The sequence below is a fragment of the Embiotoca jacksoni genome, unplaced genomic scaffold (assembly GCF_022577435.1).
Source record: "Embiotoca jacksoni isolate LCO1_2020_lvr unplaced genomic scaffold, fEmbJac1.0.p SCAF_4, whole genome shotgun sequence".
Lineage (NCBI taxonomy): Eukaryota > Metazoa > Chordata > Actinopteri > Embiotocidae > Embiotoca > Embiotoca jacksoni.
In genome coordinates, this window is record NW_027185392.1 from 1830001 (window position 1) to 1853574 (window position 23574).

Consider the following 23574-nt stretch of genomic DNA (forward strand, 5'->3'; position numbering starts at 1 on the left):
GCTAACGGGTTAGCACGCTAGCGGGCGGCTAACGCGATGCAGGAAAGGCAAAAGAATAACGATAGATTACAAAAAAAAAAAACTCCACACGACTGAAATGACACTAAATTAGCTTCCCATCAGTCCATTAGCTGTCCCTGCTTTATCTTGGACAGGGTCCCGGGGGGCGGAGCCTATCACAAGAGACAAAACGATAATTCATGTAGTTTGTAGTTTCTGCAAAAGCAGGAAAAAAAATGTGATAATTTTGATACAAACTTAAGCCAAATAAGTAAAATAAAGTTTTACAAAAAACATTTTATTATATAAATGGTGCTCTGCTGCCACCGTCAGGCCACTAATAGTAACTGAGGGCACACCGCATTATCTCAGTCAAAGCAAAAACAAAATATAAAGAAGGTTTTTGGGGATAAAGTTTGTGGCAGCTGAGACAGAAAGCTCAGAAATGAGTGAATATTAAATGAAATTAGAATAATTTACCTGCATTACTGGTCAAAAGCGAGTCGATTCTTTTAACAATAAAGCTGATAAATAAAAGGATCTTGCCAACTATCTAAATACCAGTTCCCTTGACAGATGTTGACAGCACACCGGTCACATGACTCACTCCAGCTGACGCAATACACACTCATTATAAACCGAAAAATGGTCCAAAACTTAATAATACCTAAACTGGGTTTCTGACAAAACTGTGAAGGTTGAAGTTCGGCACAAAATGGAGTTTCCCCTCGCAGGAGATCATTCTGCCTTCAATGTTTGGTCGTCAACATCAGCGGCAGTGGACGGGATTCGAACCTGCGATCACGGCGCAGCAGGTACTCGCCTGCAGTCAAGCGTGATTCAGCGGAAAAACAGTCCGTTTGACTCTTTCTACCTGCGACTGGAAATAAAGTGAATCCTTGTAAGAGACATTACCTTAAAGACGCGAGTTCGAATCCCACTAAAGGGAAGTCACAAGCAAAAAAAAATCCGACATTAAAGCAACACGACGACAATCTTAAACTTCATAAATAAAAATAAATTAAAAAAAAAAAAAAAAAAAAATCGAAAAATCAAACAATAAAACAAAAACATAACAAATCATCATCATTTGTTCGCCACCAGAGGTCCCCAGCCTTGTTTCCTCCTCTAAGCCACGCCCACCTCACCTGTTTCCTGCCCCAGGTGTAGCCGCTCCTTTAATCAGCCACTCGGCTCCTTATACTTCTGGTCAGCCGCTGCTCCTTTGCCGGATTGAAAAGTACCGTTTGCCGGGACTTCGAGATTCTTCTCTACCTCCGTAAGTAGTTTTTTTTTGTTTCTTTTGCCGTTTTTCGGGTTTGCGTCCATCATTCTTTTCCAAAACTGTCATCTCTCCTCTCTGGATTTGAACTGTTTATACGTGTTTCTCTGTGTGTTCCCGATAAAATTCCCTGAATTTAATCATCTAAAAAAAAAAAAAAAAAAAAAAAAAAAAAAGTCCTCGTCTCCCTTTTTTTTTTTTTTTTTTTTTTTTCCAAACAATCCCAGTGGATATTTTATTTTGTGCATAAAACATATAAACCAGCTGTAAAATAATAACTGTTAAGCTTCTTAATAATAACACTTTTAATATAATAACACTGTCGTGAGTCGAGTGGCCGAGACTTCCTGAAACGAGACGCGACGTCTCAAAATACAAAAACCAGAATAATTAAATAAAGAAGAGTTCTGACGTGACGGGTCGCTGCGTGTCAGGCGGACAGAGGCTCGTAGGTGTGGAAGTGGATCCCCTTGGAGCAGGTGATCTTCATCACGGCTCCGTTCAGACTGCTGTCCTGGATCAGCCTCATCATGCCCTCGGCAATCAGAGACGGCCTGCGGGGCGACATGGCCGTGGAAATCGTCATAAATACAAAACTCTGCCATAACCCCCGACCTGCATGTGTTTTTCATACTTTTTAAAAAATTTATTATGACATTTTTAATTCGCACGTACAGCACTAAATTATTTATATCATTAATCCACAGTGTGTCTTTTAAGGTCATTTTAACACTTAGATTTGAATTAAAGCAATGATTAATTAGCATAAAGCTAAATAAATCTAATCTGATGAGAAGCTGGTCTTCCTCTTCCTGCTCCCTTTGAGCTAGTGGGATTTAAAAATGACTTCAGACACTCAAATAAAGTTTTTATAATAAATCAAAATCATGGATTCCTGTGACCTTTAACCTCCACCCTAAAACCAGATCTGAAATCTCAAGTTGCCCTTTAAAACTGAAGAACAGCCTGCATGTCCTCACAACAACAGGTTTAAACTGGTCCACATAAGAGTGGAAAGACACACACGCACACACGCACACACACACACACACACATACACACACAGGTCTCAGTGATGTCTTTCTTGCAAACCCCTGTCCTAAAAATACAAAAACAAACCTGCTGTGCAGTTCTTATTTAGAAAGACAGTCAGTGTGTCTGTCTCTCTGTGTGTGTGTGTGTGTGTGTGTGTGTGTGTGTGTGTGTGTGTGTGTGTGTGTGTGTGTGTGTGTGTGTGAGAGAGAGATCAGGAAGTCATCAGGCCACAGTTTCCTGTGACCTTCGTAGCTTCCTGCTGCTGAGCTGTCACTCCGTTCTCCCTGCAGGCTGTCCGTTATTAAAATATTATTCTTCAGAGTGTGTAACGTGTCATGAAGAGTTGTTGTGTTGCATCAGATTCGGCAGACGAGAGGTTTAAAAGCATCAGTTCCATCTAATTACTCTCCGATTTACAACTTTTCTGAGCTGGAATTAAAAAAAAAAAAAGTTTAAAAACAGAAGCTGGTGCTGGAGGTGTGAATAAATTAGAGCACCAGTGTTGTTGGATTTAGTGTCTTCTGGTGGTGCAACCTGATGTCCTGTCAATGTGTGTCGGTCCACTAGAGGGCACCGTTTCTGTGTCACGTTTTGCATCTGGTTCAGACTCCAGAAAACCTCTTCAGGGTTACAAGAAGATTCTGGTTTGGTTTTAAAAATAGTACAATAGTTTAAAAAGTAATTTTTACATAACTTTAATATGTTACAATAAAGAAATCCATGCAGACTTTTGCTTGGTCACGAGCACCAGGTGATCACCCCTGACCGGGCTCTGTGGAAGAGGACCTGCTGCCTGTGTGGACATGAAGGACTCGTTCTGGGACTTGAGAGTATGTGTGTGTGTGTGTGTGTGTGTGAGTGTGTGTGTGTGTGTGTGTGTGTGTGTGTGTGTGTGTGTGAGTGTGTCCTCACTGTAAAACTCCAAACTTGCTCATGCTGCGTTTGAAGTCGTCCTTGAACTTGACGAACTTCCCCATGTTGTCCTCGTGTTCCACGGAGTGCAGCAGCGGCGTGTCCACGAAGGCCGGACACAGCACATTGATGCGGACGCCGTAGTCTCCCTGCGTGGATGCGTCCTGCGAGGACACGAGGGTCAGTTGACGTCCTGAGAGCTGTACAGCGTGTACCGTGTGTGTGTGTGTGTGTGTGTGTGTGTGTGTGTGTGTGTGTGTGTGTGTGTGTCAGTCTTACCGCCATCGCCCGGGTGAAGCCGATGACTCCGTGTTTGGTGGCGGTGTAGACGGGCTGGTGAGGGGAGTGCATGAAGGCTGGAGGACATGAGGAGCGTTTATATTCAGACCATAAAATATATATAAAAGTGTTCGTAGCTTCCGGGTCTGAAAAATTAGGCCGATGCAGAAGAACCTTAAGCTGCAATACTAGAGACAAGAGGTCGGATCCAAAAAGCCTCCATAGACTTCCATTCAACTTCTCATGAAATACAAAGTCAATAAAATGTCTCCACGAGTTATCTCGGTGTTGTTAGCTGAAGTCGCTCCTTCTTATTAGTTTTCTGGTGGTCCATCTGAAAATAATCTCGTCATTAATTTGAAAATAAACTTCAAAAATATGTGTTTTGGGGGCATGTCTGTTTGATTGACAGGTCTTGTGGTGCAGTCAGGTTACAGCTATCGGTGGGCGGGACGTAGTGTCGTCAGGTTTCCAATCAGGTCAGTCAGATCCACCGCCTCCTCCTCCCCCAGCTCGTCCAAATATGGTCACTTCCTGCTCCAAACCGCTCCGAACTATCAAAATGGTGACGGACAGAATCTGAACTGGAGGCTTCGTAACGGCTGTTCACAAACCAACAGGTGACATCACTGCCGGCTGCTGATTGGTTCAGAGGCGCCTCGCCGTGTTCCCAAACACAGCTTGCAGCTGCTTCTCAACACAGACCTGACATCTGATCCAGCGGAGCGTCAGGTCAGTGAGCTGAATCCTCAGACTACAGCTTTTACTTTCCCAAAGAGAAACACGACGCACCGTCGTCTTGTGGCCACATTGATCCCTCTCTGCTCCTACTTCACATCAAACTCTCCTGCAGAGTGTTTCTTGACCTCTAGTCACCCTCCTCTCCCCCAAACATCAGCTCAGCTCCTCTTTCGCTGGTTGAGAGGTGTCCGCTCTGCTTTTCATTACCGTCCTGACAATCACACGTTCACGGGGAAACACGAGGATAACGCGGCCAGCTCGGCCTCCGAGCTGAATCGTATTTTCCTTCGGTGTTGGAGCTCAAATATTTGGGCCAAAGTTAAAGAAAGAGAAAAAAAGGAAAAAAAGAAAAAGTGGCAGAAAAAGTGGAAACCTGATTAAAGCCAGTTAACAGGGATAAAAAAAAAAAAAAACACGTGAAGGCAGCGTGTTGAAGAAAGAAACAAGACGATAAACTCTCAATCTAAAAGATGGTGGACATTACACACACACACACACACACACACACACGCACGCATTCTTTCCCCTAACACACACACACTGATGCTATCAGCAGTGAGATAAGTGAAAAATGATTCCCATATGTCGGCTCTGAGTGGAGGCTGAAACTGTTTGTGATCTACAACATGATGTCCGACGGCAGGAACGTCCTCTGGAAGCACTTTAACGACAAACGGCTCCAAAACGAGCCAAAAGGAGAGAAACAGTTCAGAAACAGAAATCAGAACTCTGAACCGATGAAGACATTAAAACACACGGCAGAAACCCTCTGAGTAACTTCAGTGAAACTGAATCATAAAAACAACAGGCTGCTGTGAGTCATTCTGGTCGCCTGGAAACAAATTAACGGTCTGTTTAACAGCGAACATCTGAAGTGAAACTTTTCATTCCTTAAACGGACCTGAAACCCGCAAACAAAGTTTCAAATGGAGGAAAAATCATGTCAAATAAAAATTTTAAAAAATAAAGGAGGTCGCTACGTCCAACCTGAGGCCGGACCGCGTCCTGTGAGGTCGACCGCCCTACGTTTCCAGCATTTCTCGCCGTGCACGTACGTAACGGTCTCCGACTTGTTTCCATGAGGTGTTGCGGGTCCCTGAACGTTTCACGCCTCCGTGCTGCCCCTACAGGTCAAGTGTATATTGTGTCTTGCAGATACGTTAATTTCCGAGGACGTGCAAGACCGACACTCCAAACAGACGCAGGATACAGCCGGTCACGCGAACGCGTAGTTTAAAGTGAGATTTAGATCTCCGGCACGAAGCAGCTCCGCATCGGCTTCACTTTCCTACCACATTCAGTCTGAATTTTGAAACGAAAAATTCTGATTCGTCCAGAGTGGTACGAGAGATTCATCTCCACAAACAGCAGAGACCGACCGGTCCTCACTGCTGTGAAAACTGACAAATATTTCTCCACCACAAAAGCCTGAAAACCAACACCTGCTCAGACCCGAGGCTCCACCCCCTCCCGTTCGACCTGAGGCTCCACCCCCTCCTGTTCGACCTGAGGCTCCACCCCCTTCACTCAGACCCAAGGCTCCACTTTAAGTGCAGTACTACTAAGGGCCACTAGGGGCTGGCTTAAAAAACAAAAAACAACAAAAAAAAGTCACTTTTTTTTTTAGACCTGGAAGCTATGTCGACTTTGACATACAGTCTGTGTCATGCACATGTGTTTGTTACCTGCCATGGAGGAAACGTTGATGATGGTGCCTCCCTCCTTGCCGTGCTCTTTACTCATGTGCTCCAGAGCCAGGTAGGTCCCCTTAATGACGGAGGTCTGAGGAGGAAGAGGAACACGGTCACAGTGGAGGTCTTCACTAATGCGCAGCACGTGAAGTCAAACAGGAAGTTGTCAACAAACAGTCATTTATTTCATCATGGTGGACATCATGATTTCATTGTGAAAGTTCACGTAGGGTGTGAATCCTTGTGAGGTTGTCGGGAGTCTGTGATGTGTCAACCAACCAACATGCAACAAAACAGCTGATTTTATGGCACCAAAGCTACTGAAATTAACCGTTTATATGTTGTATTAAAATCAAAACAAATGCAAAATAGAAGGAACTTCCTCAGTGATCTCAGACTTTGAAGTGTCTCTGCATTTTCCTGAAGAGACGGTGAAAACAGAGACTGAACCAAAACAAAGTCCACCTTAAACTTGGTGATGAGTGTGTGTTTAAAGTGCAGCGGGTGTGTGTGTGTGTGTGCGCGTGTCAGACCGTATCTGACAATCGGTAAATAAGAGAATCTCCGACGGAGCCTTGAGGGCCCACAGCTGATGAGCTCATCTGATCAAGAGGAATTTCCTCCTCCTAAACAAATGCAGTACAGATAGTAACATTTAAATGGGGCTGTTAGCACACGCTCAGAAGACACTGATCTGAAGTGTCTCGGCTTCTGTCTGCAGCAGCACGGACACTACAGGCGATATCACCGTCCACATCGGAGAAATATCCAACGCCCTCTTGTTAAAACGTTGCGTTTACGTGTGTGTGTGAGTTCCACGTTCACAAAACGTGAAAATGTCACACCTAGAGACGCCAAAGCGTCTCTATCTCACGTTTTGCCGTAGCTGACTGGCGTGTCTTCCAGCATCTTGCCGTCTTACCAGGTTGACTTGTATGGTCTTCTCCCAGTTCTTCTCATTATTGATGCCGGCGTTGTTGATAACAATGTCGAGGCGACCGAACTGCTCCACGCTGCTCTGGAAGGTGTCTGTTTTACAGAGACAGGAGAGAGACGGGATCTGCTCACCACGGCTTGAAAGACTGAAACGCACAGCATGAGACCACACCGTCTTCAACTAGCCTCATCATCCTCAGCTCACAACTGAAACGCACCACGCTGATGTTGACTGCTGCTTTTTTTTTTTTTTGCTCCAGAAGGAATTCAGTCTTTTTTTTTCCCCATCAATCAACAATCAAAAATCCTAAATGACAAAAGTGAAAGCAATTTTAAACAAATTGACAAAATACCAATACTTGAAATCTCTCTTTTACAAACGCATTAAGACTCTTTGTTTTGTCCTGAGGTCAGTGACCTCAATGACTGTCAAATGGAAGAAGTGTGAAACAACCAGGACTCTGTAGAGTGGACTGTCCCAACAGATTGAGTCACTGATGGTCAAAAAGGTCATGAAGGATCCAACGGTCCCATTAAGATGACAGAACCTGCCGGAGGGACGACCATCTCGGCTGCTTTCCTTCAACCGGGTCTTTATGGTCGATCGGACTGAAGATACTCGGAGTAAAAGACACACGACGACTGTTCAAGAACTTTTAAAGACTCTGAGAGCACGAAGAAAAAGATTCTCTGATCCGATAAGACGGAAACTCAACTTTCTGAGCAGAACTTCTCCAGTGAAGCACGGAGGTGGTGGCATCATCATCATCATCATCATCACCTGATGGCATCATCGTGATGTGGAGGTTCTTCAGGACAGACGGACGGTCAGAACTGAGTGAAAGCTGAATGCAGGTAAACACAGAGAGGTCCTTGAAGAGAAGCTGCTGCAGAGACCTGAGACTGGAACCACAGTTCACCTTTCAGAACCACAGTGACCCGAAACAAACAGCCAGCAGGACACTGGAGAGGCTTCAGGACGAGTCTCTGACCTCCACAGAACATGTGAGAAGAGACCTGAAGATGGAAGTTCAGACGCTTCCATCCAATCAGACGGAGCCTGGGATGATCTGCAGGAACGATACCGCTGCCGGAGGAGCTGAATTAAAGGTCTGAACGGTTTAATAAACAAGAGGTTCCACAAAAACGCACTTGAACTTCCTGGTCGTTGTGTTTTTTCCGCCGAGTTCCCGCAGACTGATCTCCACGCTGCAGGGCTGCAGAACACATGTCGGGTTTCTGCGTGTATGTGGCCAATATAAACAGACTGAATGGGGGGATATACGTTGTGTTCGTACACAATGAGCCACCGGCTGCTTGTTTACCTCCACATGTGAGAGGACAGACGCACGCACACACGCACACGCGTGCGCACACACACACACACACACACACACACACACACACACACACACACACACACACACACAGAAGATTTAAATGCAAAAAAAACAAACCAGCAAAGAGCTGCCAGCTTGCGGAGATGCATGCAGACATAAACATGATTCATCTTATTTTTACCACACACACACACACACACACACACACATACAGTGTCCACACCAACAGCAGCACTATCTCGCATCACACAGCATTCCTCAGCCGTTCGCCTGCAGGGTTTTACCTCATCACTGTCAGACAATGAAACCTTGTCGTCCCCCCTGAAATGCCCACGCCCACACACACACTCCTTCACTCTCTCACACACACACACACACACACACACACACACACACACACACACACTCCTCCCCTCCTCGCTCTCACCCTGAAACGCCCACGCTCACACACACACACACATGCAGAAATGTGTAGCGCGCTCATTCAGCTGAAACATGTCAACACGGTCATGAAACAGAACAAGACCCGACAGGCTGCGGGTTCTCTGGACCACAAGGGCATGTTCTTCCACATCTTGTTTTGTTTTTTGTGTTCTTTTTTTTAAATTTTTTTTTTTTTTTTATCGTACGCGTGTAACTCCGCTGCCGTCTTGGATCATGTGGATAAAGATGTTTTGTTTTAGCAACTCTCGCTGCTAAATATAGTCCCAGAGTGATTGCTTTATTTATTTATTATTTTTAACGATGTCACTTCCTCAGTCTTCAGCAGGAAGTTCAGAGTTGCGTGGTCACAGTTCGACCTCATGCTCTGCAGCCCCACAACCTATGAAACCGAACGCGTTAGTGAGACATCTGCGTCACTCAGGCGGTAGTCAGTGAAGTGCCCCCGTCCCCCTCCCATACACCTCCTTCCCTCGTCTCACCTCGCAGGGCGTCTCCGTTGGACACATCGCACTGGACGAAGATGCAGTTGCCGTCTCCGAACTCGGCGTCCAGCTGGACCTTGCACTCGTCGCCGCAGGCCTTGTTCAGGTCCACCACGACCACCTGGCGGACAGATGTGTGTTACAGAGAGAGAGAGAGAGAGAGAGAGCGAGAGCTCACTTCTTCTTCTTCTTCATGTCAGTCCTGTGGTTAGACGAGTTTGACAGTCGAAGCCTGTTCTCACAAACTAAGTCGGCTCTTTTGACGCCTTTCAAACGCACTGTGGCTTTAAGATACAAAAAAGAAAATGAGCTCCCAATGTGTCAGCGAACAGCGGCGTCTGCAGGCACCCTTGGAGGGAGCAGGGAGACGGCCGCGCTGGAGTTTTTTTTTGAGCGACGGTGTAAATGCGCTTCTCTTGAAATAATTACAAAAAAAAAAAAGAAGTAAACCGGACGCCCCTCAGAGGTCACAGCAGGTCGAGCTGGAGCCGTCGGGACAGAAACTGAAGCAGCACTGACCTTTGCCGAGCTCAGCAGCAGAGAGTGGACCACGGCTCTGCCGATGCCCTGAGCCCCCCCGGTCACCAGAGCCACCTTCCCCTTCAGAGACATGATCCCAGACTGGCACAGCAGCTGCTTCTTCTGCTTCTTCCTCTTCTTGCTCTTCCTCTTCTTCCACTCTCTCCGTGCGTTCACGCACCTCTCTGCTCTCTGTGGTGCTATCACAGGTTTTTTTTCTCACCCCTGTGTGTGTTTTCACTCTGTTTTTTTTTTTATTTTTTTAGCAAGGCTGTTCTCCCTCCCCTCTTACCCCCCCACTCCTCTTCTACTCCCCCCCACCTCACTTGGTCTCTGCTTATCAGTCCATACAAACACAGCATGTGTGTCAGAGGGAGAGTGTGGTTAAGTAAACTCCGTTGGATAATAATTACAAGTTTAAATCTGACTCGTCCTACATGAACGCTGTGGTTCACACACACCCCTCTTCCCCCCACCTGCGGTTTTTGAATGTGCACACCTGAGCTCTTCCTGTTTGTTTAAGAAAAAGTCTCTGACAGCAGCTTCTTTAAGGGGCTCATGTATAATTGCTGTTACACAACAGGCGGTGGTGTTTTCGCCGATACGTCACACCGGCGCTCAAGTCTCTGCATGTTAATTTTCACACTCCGCTCAGATGAATGGTAACCAACAGCTTCTTAGCAAACATGTCAAAATACAGGTTTTGGTCCAGAGTGAACTTCCGCACAGATGTTTCACCTGAAAATAAAAACATCTGGAAAGTAAGAGACGAAGAGCTCACGTATATTTAAATATCCTGCAAATGATTATATTCACTTTCATCCTCTTCCTCTCTTCCCTCTGACCTGCTTATCGAACATCCTTCCTCCGTTCTGCAGTGTGCACTCGGTCGTCCTGCAGATTTCTGGGAATCCAACAGGACCTGAAAATCAGAACCGTCTCCATCGATGATGCAGAGGACACACTTCCTGTCCCGGGGGAGACGAGATCTGTCGTGTCCCTCTGGAAGCCGAGGTGGAAGAAGTACGAACACCACATTGTGAAAATAAACCCTCACTCAAATAAAAGTATGCAAGTATTATCAGTAAAATATACTTAAAGTATTAAAGGTAAAAAGTACACACTGTCGGGTAAATATTTGGTGTTTGAAGATAATTTAATTACTTTATACAGAACTGCATCATATTCTATAAGATCAAACACGAAGCTGAGAAAAAAAAAATCACAATTGTTTTCAGCTTTGTATCATTTTACAGCAAATTCAATAAGTTTTTTTTTTTTTTAATCTTATTTCAGAAGAAAGAGAATTTTCTCAACCCTTAAAAGGACCATTTAATCCTTCAGTTTATTAGAAGAATTCAAATTTAAAATCACCAAATTCGGAGAAACATGCCATTCACTGGACAGGAAGAGGATGCAAACATTGTACTCTTAAAAGTAACTGAAGTAAAAGTAGATTTGCCTCTGAAATATGGTTTAAAAGTATAAAAGGAAAAATACTCCAGTACGTATTTTGAATTTGTACCCGAGTAAATGGTTGCCAATGTAAAAAAACTGGAGTTATTGTCGGTTTACTGCCTTTGCGTTTGAGCACTTATGTCATAAAGTGACAGTTATGGAGCCACGCTCCCTTACTCACCTGTCAAGCTTTCCTGTCTGTTATGACAGCACTCAAACTTCCGAAACAGTATTTCAGACTGCAGCTAGTTGGACAGTTAACAGTAGTTTCCTCTGAAAACACCATCTTAGTTTTCATGTTGCTGCTGACTTGTTTTAAAGTGATAATCCTCTTTAAAATTCACTTTAAATACGTAACATCCTGCTGACAGACTACAGGTTCCAGTCAGGATGTCAGCCTGTCCGAGGACATGTTGTTCAAGAAACATCATTGTTCTCTAGTACTGCAGCGAGGAACTAGTTATAGTTCGTTAGTTAGGAGTTAGTATCATTCTTACGTTGTCTGCTCGGCTCGTTCACACGGCTGCGGGTTCCCCCTGGCGGACGGGAGAGGACCTGCACATCTATGACTTTAAGTTTAAAAAAAAAAACAACGTTTTATTTTGTTGATTATATTCACAATATAATTATGTTATATTCATATAATTGTATTCCATAATTATATTTCAGTAAGTGGTCAATAGCGGATCTGAGTTAGCAAACTTTTAGTTCCGGCAGGAAGTGACGTCTGAGGTCAGCAGGAAGCTCAGAGGTTACGTGACCGTCAAAGATAAATAGCGCGACGGCAACAAAATGGCGACTTCAATAGCGAGTTTCGCATTTAAAAGCTCCATAAAACTGGATGCCGTCCGCCATAAAAGCCGGATTCGGATTTCTGTATGAAGCCACGGAAAGGAGGGAAACCGAGCGGATTAGAATCAACGACAGACCGCGACAAACCAAAACTTTCAGTGGACTGTCTTTCGGGGAGAGAGCGGGAAGCTAACGGAGCTAATGCTAACAACACCGAGCAGGAAGATACCACTGACGAGGTGAGTTTATTTCTACACCAGGGGTGTCCAAACTTTTTGCAAAGAGGGCCAAATTTGATAAAGTGAAGATGCCCGGGGGGGGGGGGGGGGGGGGGGGGGGGGGCAATAGTTCCTTCTGACATTTTTTTTTAACCACAAAAGTTACATGAAAATACACACTGTTATAAAACAATTTTCATTGTCACAATTACCTTTATTTTTCAAACCAAATATAAGCCACTCAGGCAGACGTGAACAACTCTAAAAACACAATTCTGCCTTTCATTCAGTCAGATAACATTGAACAAACTGTATAGGATACCTTCAATTTCCATGAGTTAAATATCTTCGCCTCATGAACATTTTAAACAGGAGTTATAAGTAATGCGAAGTGGTCTGTTACCATTAAACTTTAAAACAAGTGAATTTTGCCTTTGTCTTTTACAAGATCTTTCAGAAAGCAATAGTTTGTGTCACATCTACAGGTTCATAACATCAACAGTTATAACACATATCTTATTCAAGAGTTTAATAACATAAGTGCCATAAGTCCAAGTGCATTAGTGTGCTTTAGGCTTTTCACTGTTAATAGTGACAGATGTTACCGTTCAAAACACTCAATTTCAGATTGATCAAGGAACAGATAACTTGCTGACACTTATGGGAAGGGTGACACTGAGATCTAGATTTATGTAAAGAGGCCAGGTCTGGCTTGAGAGCAGTGGTTGAGATGAGTAAAATGTCTCGCAAGTGGGAGTCACTCATCCTTGACCTCAATCGGTTCTTGTTAAAGTTCATGACTGAGAATGTTTGCTCACACAAATATGTGGAGCCGAATAAGCTCAGCATTTTCTTAGCGAATGACCGCATTTCTGGAAACCTGCTTTTGTCCAGCTGCCGGTAAAAGTCAACAAGAGAACACTGCTGGTGTTTTCCGTGGCACTCATCGTCACGTTGCAGCTCAATGAGCTCCAGCTCCAGCTGTGGAGGAGCATTATTATGGTCCACGGAGAAGGGAGAAGAGAACAGCAACATGTCCTTTTCAATAACTGCAAATTCCCAAAAGCGTTTGTTAAATTCCACAGAAAGCGATGCGATAGCTGTTGCGTAACTCTTCATTTGCGCACCGATGTTGTCCTGTGGGAAACTGTCAATGACCTCTTTCAAAGCTGGGAAGTGCACGGTGCAGGGCTCGGTTTGGGACAAGTGTCTTTGGAAAAGTTGCAGTTTGGTTCCAAAAGCCTTGATGTGAGCGTACAGCTGGCTCACCACTGCATCTTTTCCTTGAAGATTAACATTCAGCGCATTCAGATGCTTTGTTATGTCAACCAAAAAAAGCCAGATTTGCCAGCCATACAGGATCGGACAGTTCTTCCATTGGTTGTCCCTTCTCACCCAAAAAATGTCCAATTTCCTCTTTGAGAGAGAAAAATCGCTGCAGTGCGGACCCCCGACTTAGCCACCTCACATCGTTGTGATATATTACGTCACCGTATTCAGCCTGGATGTCACGCAAGAACTGCTGAAACTGTCGGTGGGTTAGAGCTTCAGAGCGAATAGAATTGATTGCCTTTGCCACTGGTTTCATAACATCGTCACATTTGAGATGTTTGGCGCAGAGAGCCTGCTGGTGAATGATACAGTGAAGTTTGATAGCGTTACTTGCTTCTTCGCTGACTTTATTGCAGATCAATGTGGACAATCCACTTCGCTCACCAGCCGTGGCGGGCGCACCGTCGGTAATGATCCCAGAAACTTTACTCCACGGTAGTTTCATATCATCAACAGCTTCACAAACAGAAACGAATAAATCTGTTCCTCTGGTTTGCCCTTGAAGGCTTTTGAGGTCAAGCAGCTCCTCTGTCACGTTCATGTTGTCATCAACTCCTCTTAAAAAAAATAAGTAGTTGTGCAGTGTCAGATGCATCGGTGCTTTCATCGCAGGCTAATGAGAAATAATCAAAAGCCCCTCCCCTGTCCCCCAGTTGTCTCTGAATATCTGACGATATGTCCTCAACTCTCCGTGCCACAGTGTTGCGTGCCAGGCAAACATTCATAAATTCTTGCTTCTTCTCGGGGCAAATGTTCTCCACCATTTTTATGACACAGTCTTTGATGAACGCACCTTCAGTAAAAGGTTTGCCATGTTCAGCTATTAACATGGCCACTTCGTAGCTGGCTTTTGTTATGTTTTCCTTTGACTCAGAGGCCCGCGTGAAGAATCGCTGTTGTGATGCCAGAGCAGCTTGGGGTTGCTTCACTTTTTCAGCGCGGCCACTCCCTGTTAGCTTGTCGTACGTTGTAGCATGTTTAGTCTCGTAGTGTCTCTTTTCGTTGAAATCCTTAAACAAGGCAACCGCCTCTTTACAAATTAGACAAACACAATTGCCTCGATTTTCAGTGAAGAAGTATTGTAATTCTCACCGCTCCTGAAAGCGGCGGCCCTCACTGTCAACTTTTCTCTTTTTTTTTTGCGGTCGCCATGGCAGAAATGATTTGAGAAGGGTTCGCGGCACGGATGCAGAGCCAGATAGCATTAGAACGGTGCTGCCACCGTGTGGTGAAAGCAGGAATTACATCTTTGCATTTGTATGATTTATTTATTCTGACAGAGCTAGCGAGCCATAACTAACACATTATAAGACCGAAGCTGCGGGCCGTATGAAATCTGACGGGCCGGACTTTGGACATGCCTGTTCTACACAACATCACGCACGAAACTGTATGTCTCTCAAAAGGTTGACTTATTGTTCACACAGTTTTTTTTACTATCCTGTGTTTAGCTTCTCGAGCTGGTCTGTTCATGCCATCTTCACTTCTCTGCACTGAGGCTGCTACCTGGGGGTGGGACTTAAAGTACTCCTCCAATCAGAAACCTGCATTGCTATGATTGACACTGTGTTTAGCCAATAGACAACAACAAAGGAAACATACTATATATAACCCGTGCAGTTTTACTACTGGGTTACACCTTCCCCTCTTAAATGTCATGCACATCCCGCTGCATGTTCACTACTCTAAAATGGGTGTTATCATTTCAAAAGCTTGATTTTGTGATCGCTAATCCCTATTATCAGCATTCAGTGAATCAATAAATGCTGTACTTAAACCCTGGAATAGTGACTTTACTACTATTACTAAGAGATTTCCAAATTCAGGATAATGGAGTCGTCGTGATTGGTTGACGATTCCTCTCCGACCTCCTGATGGGTTGAGTTGCTCCTGAGTCATCGCTTTTCGCTGTCTCTGATTGTTCTGTAACTTGATATTTCGTCTTTGAACCAGCATTCTTTTGACTGGTCTGCATGGAGTTCTTTTCAGGTAGGTCTGGCATCTCTGCTGGAGGGTTTATCTGGTATGGATGGAGGTGAGTTTGGGGAACTGTCCTTTCTGGAAAAGGACTCCCGATTCCCCATCTGTTGTGTTTTCCACATCCGGTAGGTATGATTCTGTTTCATTTTCTTTTTCAGGTTGAGTCAATGGTTGGCTGAGCTCCTCATTATCAGGCCTCTCTGTAGAAGGGGCTACAGGTGAGTGAAGGGCTCCAGTAACTGTCTATGTTATGTCGTGTCCAGAAGGCAGGGCTTCCAGTTGTTCCAATGGACCTGAATAAGTCAAGTTCATGCTTGGTTCACTTCCAGGTTTCTGAAGTTCCTCTCTGTATTTGTCTGCTTTTGGTTTTGGTGTATCATAGATTTTGATAATGCGTGTCTCTGTCATCTTATGTTATGGTGCAAACTGAAAACAGACTTCATCATCCTCTTCAGCGGAATTGTAACCTTCCGGTTGGATTGCAGCCTGTCTAGTCTGTGGTCTCTGAGCCTTACTGTTACGCTGAGGTTCCTCTTTCTCTGCTTGTGAAAAGAAGCCACAAGGGAGCAAGAGATCTCAATAGAGTATTCGCAGTGGTTCATCACCTTTCTCTGGTTTCAGAGTATGTACAGGCATGTCTCCCCTTTGCTTGGTGACCAGGTATATTGTTGGTTCCCATCGGTCAGACAGTTTGTGTTTGTTTCTGAGACGGAGATTGCGGACTAAGACCCGGTCCCCAACATCCAACGTGGACTCACGGATAACTTTGTTGAACCTTCTCTTGTTCTTTTCCGCCACTTTACTAGCATTCTTGACAGCTACTTGGTGGCTTATTCTGAGCAGCTGTCAATCATCACCACATACACCCTTTTATAGCATCAGATAACGAATCAATGATATGATCAGAAGAACTTGATATGACGGAAACCAGATTTGGTTTATTTAATGTCCCGTCCACTGACATGGAGGGGGCGGGGCTTATGACCTGTACTGCGACCAGCCTCCAGGGGGCGATCCAGACAGTTTTGGGAGCTGTTCTGTCGTCCATCTTTATTTACAGCCTGCGGTGCAACCACCGAGCTCGACGTACGGTTTGCAGCTGAGTTTTAAAGTAGAGAAACGCACCGTTTCGTGATTCTTCACGTCTGTGCTGGCTGGTTTCAAATCAAAATTAAAATGGTCAAACTCTTAAAATGCAGAGTATTGATCTGACCAGTAAGTCACTCATTTTCTGTAATGTGTCAAACTGGGTCGCCAACAAAACTGTCTTTTGCAACCTGTTTAAATAACAGACGGGACTGACACATTTAGCCGTATGGCTTCACTTCACTGCTGGTTGTCGAGGTGGGGTCCCGCTAACAATGTGGGCTTCATTGACAATTGGAATACTTTCTGGGGAAAACCTGGTCTGATCTGGAGAGACGGCATCCATCCTACTTAGGATGGTGCAGCTCTTCTTTCTAGAAATATGGCCATGTCTCTTAACACCCCTAAAACCTGACATCCCAGGGTTGAGGCCAGGATGCAGGGTTGCAGTCTGACACGCTCCTCTGCAGCTTCTTTAGAGCTGTCACTCACCCAAAACTTTCAACATCCCATCGAGGTTGTGTCTGTTCCCAGACCACCTATATTTAAAAAAATTAAACAAAAGATGTATCAATAAAATGTAATTGGTGGAAATCTGGTCCAAGGTGGATGTCTGTTTATGTCCTCATTTATCCCACACATCTTTTAATATGTGATTATTCTACAACACAAAACAAACTGTCAAATATACGACGATAATTCAGAGAAAATGTCTTTTATCCCACATGTTCCTCACAGGTGGATGTAATGAATCTACTCTAACGTTTGATAATTGACAAGATTAGTTAATATTAACCTACCGGCACTTGTAACATGCCTTCCAGCCTGATTGATCCTGATTATGTTTCTCATCAGATGGCAGCAGGACTCATTCGCCAGGACAACAGGTTCATGTTTGAAGCTCCAGCTGATGAAGGTAAGGACAGAACACTTTTTAACTTTTGGCGTCTTTGAATGGTGATTTGGTTTGTTAAATTGATTTGTTCGGGATGAGATGTTGTGCTCACGTCCTGCCTGTCTGTAAAAAGATTTCATTTATGAGAGATGACTCGCTGGCTGTCAGTGTCCATGTGATTTCTCTGAAGCCTGCAGCTGTTTGGGCTGTCAACAAAGTCGAAGTCAAAGTCGGTCTCATAGCGTTTTCCACCTGTTTCAGTGTGTTCTCAAGTCTCTGTTTGTGGTTGGTGTGAGCTCAGGAAGTGTATTTCCCCAGCACCCTGCCGGGCAGTGTGTTATCTCACCGAGACACGAGAAAGGACAGACGTTCAACGTTAAGAAGTGTCTACCAAGTTTATTTAAATTCAAGAGAGTTTCATCAGAACAATGTAAAATATGCACATCTTATTTTACAAAAAACACGTGTGCTGTTAGCTGTAATGCACGAGGGGGTCTGCGTCACCTTTTAAACCTTAGATGATGATGATGATGATGATGGCAGAGTTCAGCGGACAGTATAAAAGCTCCTGTAGTTGTTGTGTTGTGTTTCAGATATGTAACTCTGAGGGAGAACTTGCAACCTGGTGCGAGGATGAAATAAAAGCTCCCACTGATTGAGTCCCGCTGGGATGGGTTCAATGTCGTTTTTACAGCGTTGTGAACTAGGACTTGTGATTTCCACAGAACTTATTCTCCACAAATCAACACACTTCCAACACAGTTGAACCACAAAGCAAGTATAAATACAAACATAACAGTTTGAGAACTCATGTTTGATAAATCTGTGAAACCATGAACTTTTTTTTTTTTTAAACATACAGTAAGTATCTATTTATTGGGGGAGAACTGCAGTGGAAACCTGGTGAGGGAGCTGAAGCTGTAGCCTATCGTCACGTAATGTCACCGTCTTTGTGAAAACAGCAAAAGAAGGCATAGAAAAGTGTTCGTCATCCGTTTCCTCCCAACGGATGCAAAAAGAACACACAGGACCGAATGCTCAGGTTCATGACTGATACGAATCTTAAATTTTAAAAGTTTTAAAAATGGATCGACAACAGAAATGTACATTGAGAATAACATTGTCTCCGTGAGCAGGGAACTCATTCTGATTCACTTAAACCTACAGTGTCAGTACACTAGCCTGCTGTGAACCAGACCTAGACCTATTAACCAATCATCATGCGTCAAAACTGTCTGACACTCTGCCACTTCTGCAACTACCTACCGTGTCCACCAAAGAGATTTTTCCTGAGTACAGCGTATTTATTAAATTGTTTTCATGAAGCAGCTTGACGACATGCTAAAAATTCTTTTTTTTTTTTTAAATTTTTGTGACTAGAGTTGAAAACGCTGTGCTCGTCAATATCACCAGCCGTCCAATCACTGGGAAAAAGGGGCGGCACAAGCGCGGTTAACCACTGTCACTCGTCTCTGATTGGTCCGCCCCTCAGAGTGGCCGTAATACCAGCCGAGTTACCAGACTGGCTAGTGCTGAACCTCTGTCGCCCCCTGCTGTCAGAGAGAGTGATTACAACAACCCTGTTGTCATGGTTACGACATAGATTGTTCTGAGCGTGAAATGACTCGTTTCACTGTCTGATAACATTTAGAAAGTGTGGCGTTTAGCATTGGGCTGAAGAGGAAGTTAGCCGGCTCTGCCTACAGAGTGCGCTCAGTACGCATTCATCCCTCCAGCCCGGGAATGTCTCACCAGACAGCAGATTTAAAAACTCTGTGAAGTGCAGAGAGGTTTATCTGATTACACGTTGAAGTCCTATTATTAAATATGGTGAGCGTACATGAACACAAAACATGAAGGATGAAACATTTGAGGCTGATGAAACATTTCAGATGAGCCGTATTTCCTGTACTTTTACTGAACAAAATAAAGTATACATGCTGTATGTATACTATTAGCGTGTAGCGTCGAGTTTGGACACAAGTTGAGACGTTGAGATGCAGATTATTTTAGAATCGTCAGCGGACAACAGAAAGGGCACGGCAAATGAAAACAGAATCATGCAAATATTTCTTGTGGGGGGGGAAACTGTGGCGTAAATAATCGTGTTAACAAGCGAAGTGAACATCCTTCCAGGAAACAGATTCTTGCAATCTTCCAATGGGAAAGTTGATTCTCCGACAGGACCGCTCCCGTTCTGTTTACAGCGCTCTATAAAAACTATAAAAAAAAAAAAATCGGTGAGGCGATGCTGCGTGGAAGGACAGCTCATCACAGTGAACGGCGTCTCTGCACGATGACTTCCTGGACGGAAGGACAAACACAGTAAAGGAGGTAAAACATGCAAAGCTCCACGTATGATCCTCCAGAGAGGGACGGCAGCGACTGCGTCACAGTCTCGAGCGGCTCCATAACGATTCGTCTGAATCACTGATCGGTTAACTGGAGGTGCGTTTTTGTTCGACCCCGTTCTACATGACGGTATGCGAGTGCGTGCAGCAGACTGTGTGCGTTCTTCCGTCACAGCAGGAAGTCCAAACGATCACACAGCTCTGCTTCTTTTACATATTGTAAACTCACAAGTTCTGTAAACTTCACATCCTCGCAGTATTGTAGATCTCTGACTGATCAGTCAGTGGTATGAAGCCTTCATGCAGGGTTCCCACTGGTCCTGGAATATCCTGGAATTATTAAAAAAAAAAAAAAAAAAAAATCTCTCCCAGACATTAAAGTCAGGGGATTGAATATTTTTTTTTTGGGCAGAGTCCCGGAACATCAGGAAGTTTAGTTTGAATTGTAGTCTAAAACAAATCCTAAAACCAGTCAAAACAAGTCTAAAATCCAGTCCAACCCCAGTCCAAAACAAATCCTAAAACCAGCCTACAATCAGTCAAAACAAGTCTAAAAACCAGTTTCGGACTAGCCTGAAGCCAGTCGAAATCAGTCAAAAAACTGTCCAAAACCATTTTAGTTTCCATTTTTTCAGACTAATATTCTCCCTGTAGTATTTTTCTATCTGGTGTTATTGAACTCGTTTCCTGAGTGGATTTATTTCCTTCCTCCTCGTCAACAATCACTTCAGTCAACATGTTGCTTTTTCTGTTGCTGCCAACAAAGGCAAACATGCAGGAAAAGCCAGATGTAAAGTTTGTAAAACTACTACCGATGTATTCAAATGTGGGAGAGGGAGCCCCTCGTTACCATGCCAACAGTAAGAAGCATGCTGCCCCCATGGCTGCTCTGCTGCAGCCCAGTGGAGGAGAAGCTTTTGGACATTCACTCATTCTGGTCCAATTTAAGAAGAAATATTTTCATCAGTTTGTTGTTGAAGCAGTTAAAAAGTTGTGTCATGAAAACCTGTGAACGAGGCTGGATTTTGTCTAATCAGCACAAAGGAGACTGTTTTTCTTAAATATAGGTCAATGAATTGGATTTTTTTTTTTATCAGTAAAAGTCAGAGTTTGACATTTGACTTTGGGCGGTAACCCTGCTTGTGGCCGTGTCAGTGTGAAGAGCATGTGATGTAATACTGCAGCACATCACTCCTGTTTCGAAGCACAAACACTGACTGTTGCAGCGTCTGCAGATGTTACAGCTGTTTCCGAGGTCAAAACTCCAGAAACCAACCAGAATTTGTCCGATAAGAAAATACAGCGTACCTGTTTCCTGTCAGATCTGAGCTGAATTTACACAGAGGAGGAATCTGTGTTTTATTGAAGCGATACTTCAACACTTCAGACTGACTCAGCGTTAAAATATCAGCCCACGTAGCTCCTATATCTACGGTTTCTTCTTTGATTAGTAGAGCTTTAACCTGCATTTGTGGATGCAGACAATATTTTTTGGAAGTGTTCCTGAGCCCGTGCAGTGATTTCCACTACAGACCTATATCTGTTTTCAATGTAGAGGGGCTCTCTTTCCACACACACCTGTCACACTCAAAGAAACTGATGCAACGAGCGCGCACGCGGAGCTCGAACCTGAGTGTGGAACAGAATCGTGTTCTTTTCTTTTGCAAATTAAGAGATGAGGCGGCTCGGAGAAACAGAAACGACCAGAGGATGTTCGGTGACGTTCGAGGATTGGTTGTGTGTTTTACATCCGTCCCGGTGGCATGAATGAGGAGCAGGGCGCAGCGGAAAGTACCGGAGGAGTTGTGGCATTAGTCACAGCGTAAACGGGGGATGTGTTGCTGTGCAGCGGGCGCCGTGGGCCTTTTACAGTTTGATAGAAACGGTCGCGAATGGTGCAACGTTTGCTACCGACAGCTGTGTCCGTGGGTGGGTGCGATGATAGAGTTTCGAGGTGGGGCTGAAAGAGGAGAGGAACACACCATTGGCAGCTGAGCTGTAAGACACGAGAAGGCGAAACTGTGCGAGTGTGAGTTTGTGTGTGTTGAATATCCCACGGTCCTGTGTGTTACGGTCCGACGCTGCTCTGCACAGGTCCGTCAGAGCACCGGTCTGCAGCGCGGCTGGTGCTCCCTGTCTGTAAACGGATGATCTTTTATTCCCAGGCTGGTCACAGTGTTGGACGTCTTGGGAAAAAAACAAAAAAAACTCTCAGGATGGAGGGAGGTGGGGTGGTGGTGGGGGGGGGGGGGGGGCATGGTACAGTTACAATTGGTGGAAGAGAGGACACGGCACTAAAGTTAATATCCCAAAGACCTGAAGATGTGACAAAAAAAAAAATACACAAAACAACCCTGAACAACCAGCTGTTGTTCTTAAAGGGACAGTAAACACTACCTCTGGTCAGTATCACTTTTCTATCAATCTGTCCATGCAGGGCAGCATAACTCCTGACTACATGTCTCCGTAAGATGAAAGTAGCACCTCCCTACTGCTCCTTTTTTGTCAGCTGCCAACACTGTGTGTATTTCTGCCGCTGTTTTCAGGTGACTGATCATCCGCGGCATGTTTTTCTGTTTCTGTGTCACGGGCTCGCAATCAAACCACCTTTCACGGTTCGATTGGCAGCACCACAGTTTTAAATAGAGCGTAGATCTGGTCTGATGACGATGACGGCTTTCTAATGACGCCTGAAGGTGTCAGTCAGCGAAAATAAACACGACATCCGCTTCACTAAAGAAATGACTGAACTTAGGGGATCACCTGTTGTTTGTCGACCGATGATCTGCGATCTTTACCCGCCTGAGCTCCACACAGAGATGTGTCAGTCGCTGCCTGTTTGCACCCTAGCATCTATTCTCACGGCGCCCGGTAGTAACGGGCTCCTGGCTTCGAGGTGCATTACCGCCACCTTCTGGTGTAAGTAAAGTGCTACCACCAGGCGCCGGGTGAGAACTTTCACTTTACTGAAACTGGCGCAGAAAAACGTACAATTTTGGGTCGAATCTTTGGGGAACAGAAAGTCTTCAAGTGTTCCTGAGCCCATGCAGTAATTTCCACAGAATCATGGCTGTTTTAAAAGCGGTGCTGCCTCAGGGATCACATTGTGGGTCACGTTTTTTGAGGACCGCTACCTTCTGGTGTTACTAAAGTGGCAGGTGAAGATTGTTTACTCTGAATTTTCTTAAATACTTTGTGGTTATAATTACAACTTATTATCGGCAGGGGTTTCCTGCCTGTTTTAAGATTTTCGTTTTGGTCACCACCAAAGCCGAAAATGAAGTGAATACCTTTTGCCAGATCGAAGGGGTGTATTTATCCCACAGTTTTCTTCTTTAGCAAATGTTGTGTTAATGTTTTTTTTTTTTTTTTACCATCACTAGTTTTTCCAAATTTTGCAAAAGATTTACACAGATATGGTAATAATAATGTTGAAAAAAATATAGTGAATATTCACATTTTTTTAATGGAAAAACAACATTTTCTTGGGGTAGGACCGAATCTGTGATTCTTTTTCAAACCCTTATTATGGCAGACTATTATTTTTGGTTAGTTCACAGTTTCGTGTTTATGCCCTCCGCTAAATGCTTTTTATCTTACTGGTCTGTACGTGTAGATAATTGACTCTCCACATTTCTAATAGAGATGTAGGTCTCAGGACATTAAGGTGGTCCTAACTGGTCCTCCGGGTCAGGGTGAGGGAACATGGAAATGAAGGTAGTTAATGAAGTGTCCTCGTACGAGAAGCAGTACATAAACGACCCGTGCTCTGTTCGTCTACCGCTTGTGCACGTCTTCATG

The 23574-nt window shown here is 44.4% G+C and overlaps 3 protein-coding genes across 4 annotated transcripts in view; 1 reads left to right on the plus strand and 2 right to left on the minus strand.

Moving 5' to 3' along the window:
- Positions 1-974, plus strand: part of wdr17 (WD repeat domain 17) — a 23199-nt gene extending 22225 nt beyond the window's left edge. The window contains exon 32 of the mRNA XM_069167474.1: positions 1-974. This exon is cut by the window's left edge and continues 610 nt beyond it. The gene's annotated coding sequence lies outside the window, so the exon portion shown is untranslated.
- A 525-nt stretch (positions 975-1499) lies between these two features.
- hpgd (15-hydroxyprostaglandin dehydrogenase) lies at positions 1500-9941 on the minus strand. 2 transcript variants are annotated; one of them, XM_069168095.1, is made up of 7 exons: positions 9662-9941; positions 9140-9263; positions 6863-6969; positions 5935-6031; positions 3509-3585; positions 3230-3393; positions 1500-1836 (listed from the first exon to the last, which is right to left on the minus strand). In XM_069168095.1, exons 1-7 carry the CDS (start codon positions 9752-9754, stop codon positions 1713-1715), a joined length of 786 nt encoding a protein of 261 aa, XP_069024196.1. In that variant the 5' UTR covers positions 9755-9941; the 3' UTR covers positions 1500-1712. The 2 variants fall into 2 exon arrangements, with proteins under 2 accessions (XP_069024196.1, XP_069024197.1); XM_069168096.1 differs by lacking the exons at positions 6863-6969; positions 9662-9941 and having other exon boundaries at positions 9140-9639.
- Positions 9942-17803: 7862 nt separating this feature from the next.
- The window catches only part of LOC138209296 (glycine receptor subunit alpha-3-like), a 50356-nt gene continuing 44585 nt past the window's right edge, over positions 17804-23574 (minus strand). Inside the window, 1 exon segment of the mRNA XM_069167765.1 lies at positions 17804-23574. Coding sequence (XP_069023866.1) covers positions 23551-23574 — 24 coding nt within the window. The 3' untranslated portion in view covers positions 17804-23550.

Excerpts from the sequence above, each read along its gene's own strand:
- hpgd (XM_069168095.1), bottom strand. The coding sequence starts at position 9,754 with ATGTCTCTGAAGGGGAAGGTGGCTCTGGTGACCGGGGGGGCTCAGGGC. Across the intron at positions 6,970-9,139 it reads CAACGGAGACGCCCTGCGAG|ACACCTTCCAGAGCAGCGTG; the intron begins GTGAGACGAGGG and ends TCTGTAAAACAG. Across the intron at positions 3,394-3,508 it reads GCTTCACCCGGGCGATGGCG|GACGCATCCACGCAGGGAGA; the intron begins GTAAGACTGACA and ends GTGTCCTCGCAG.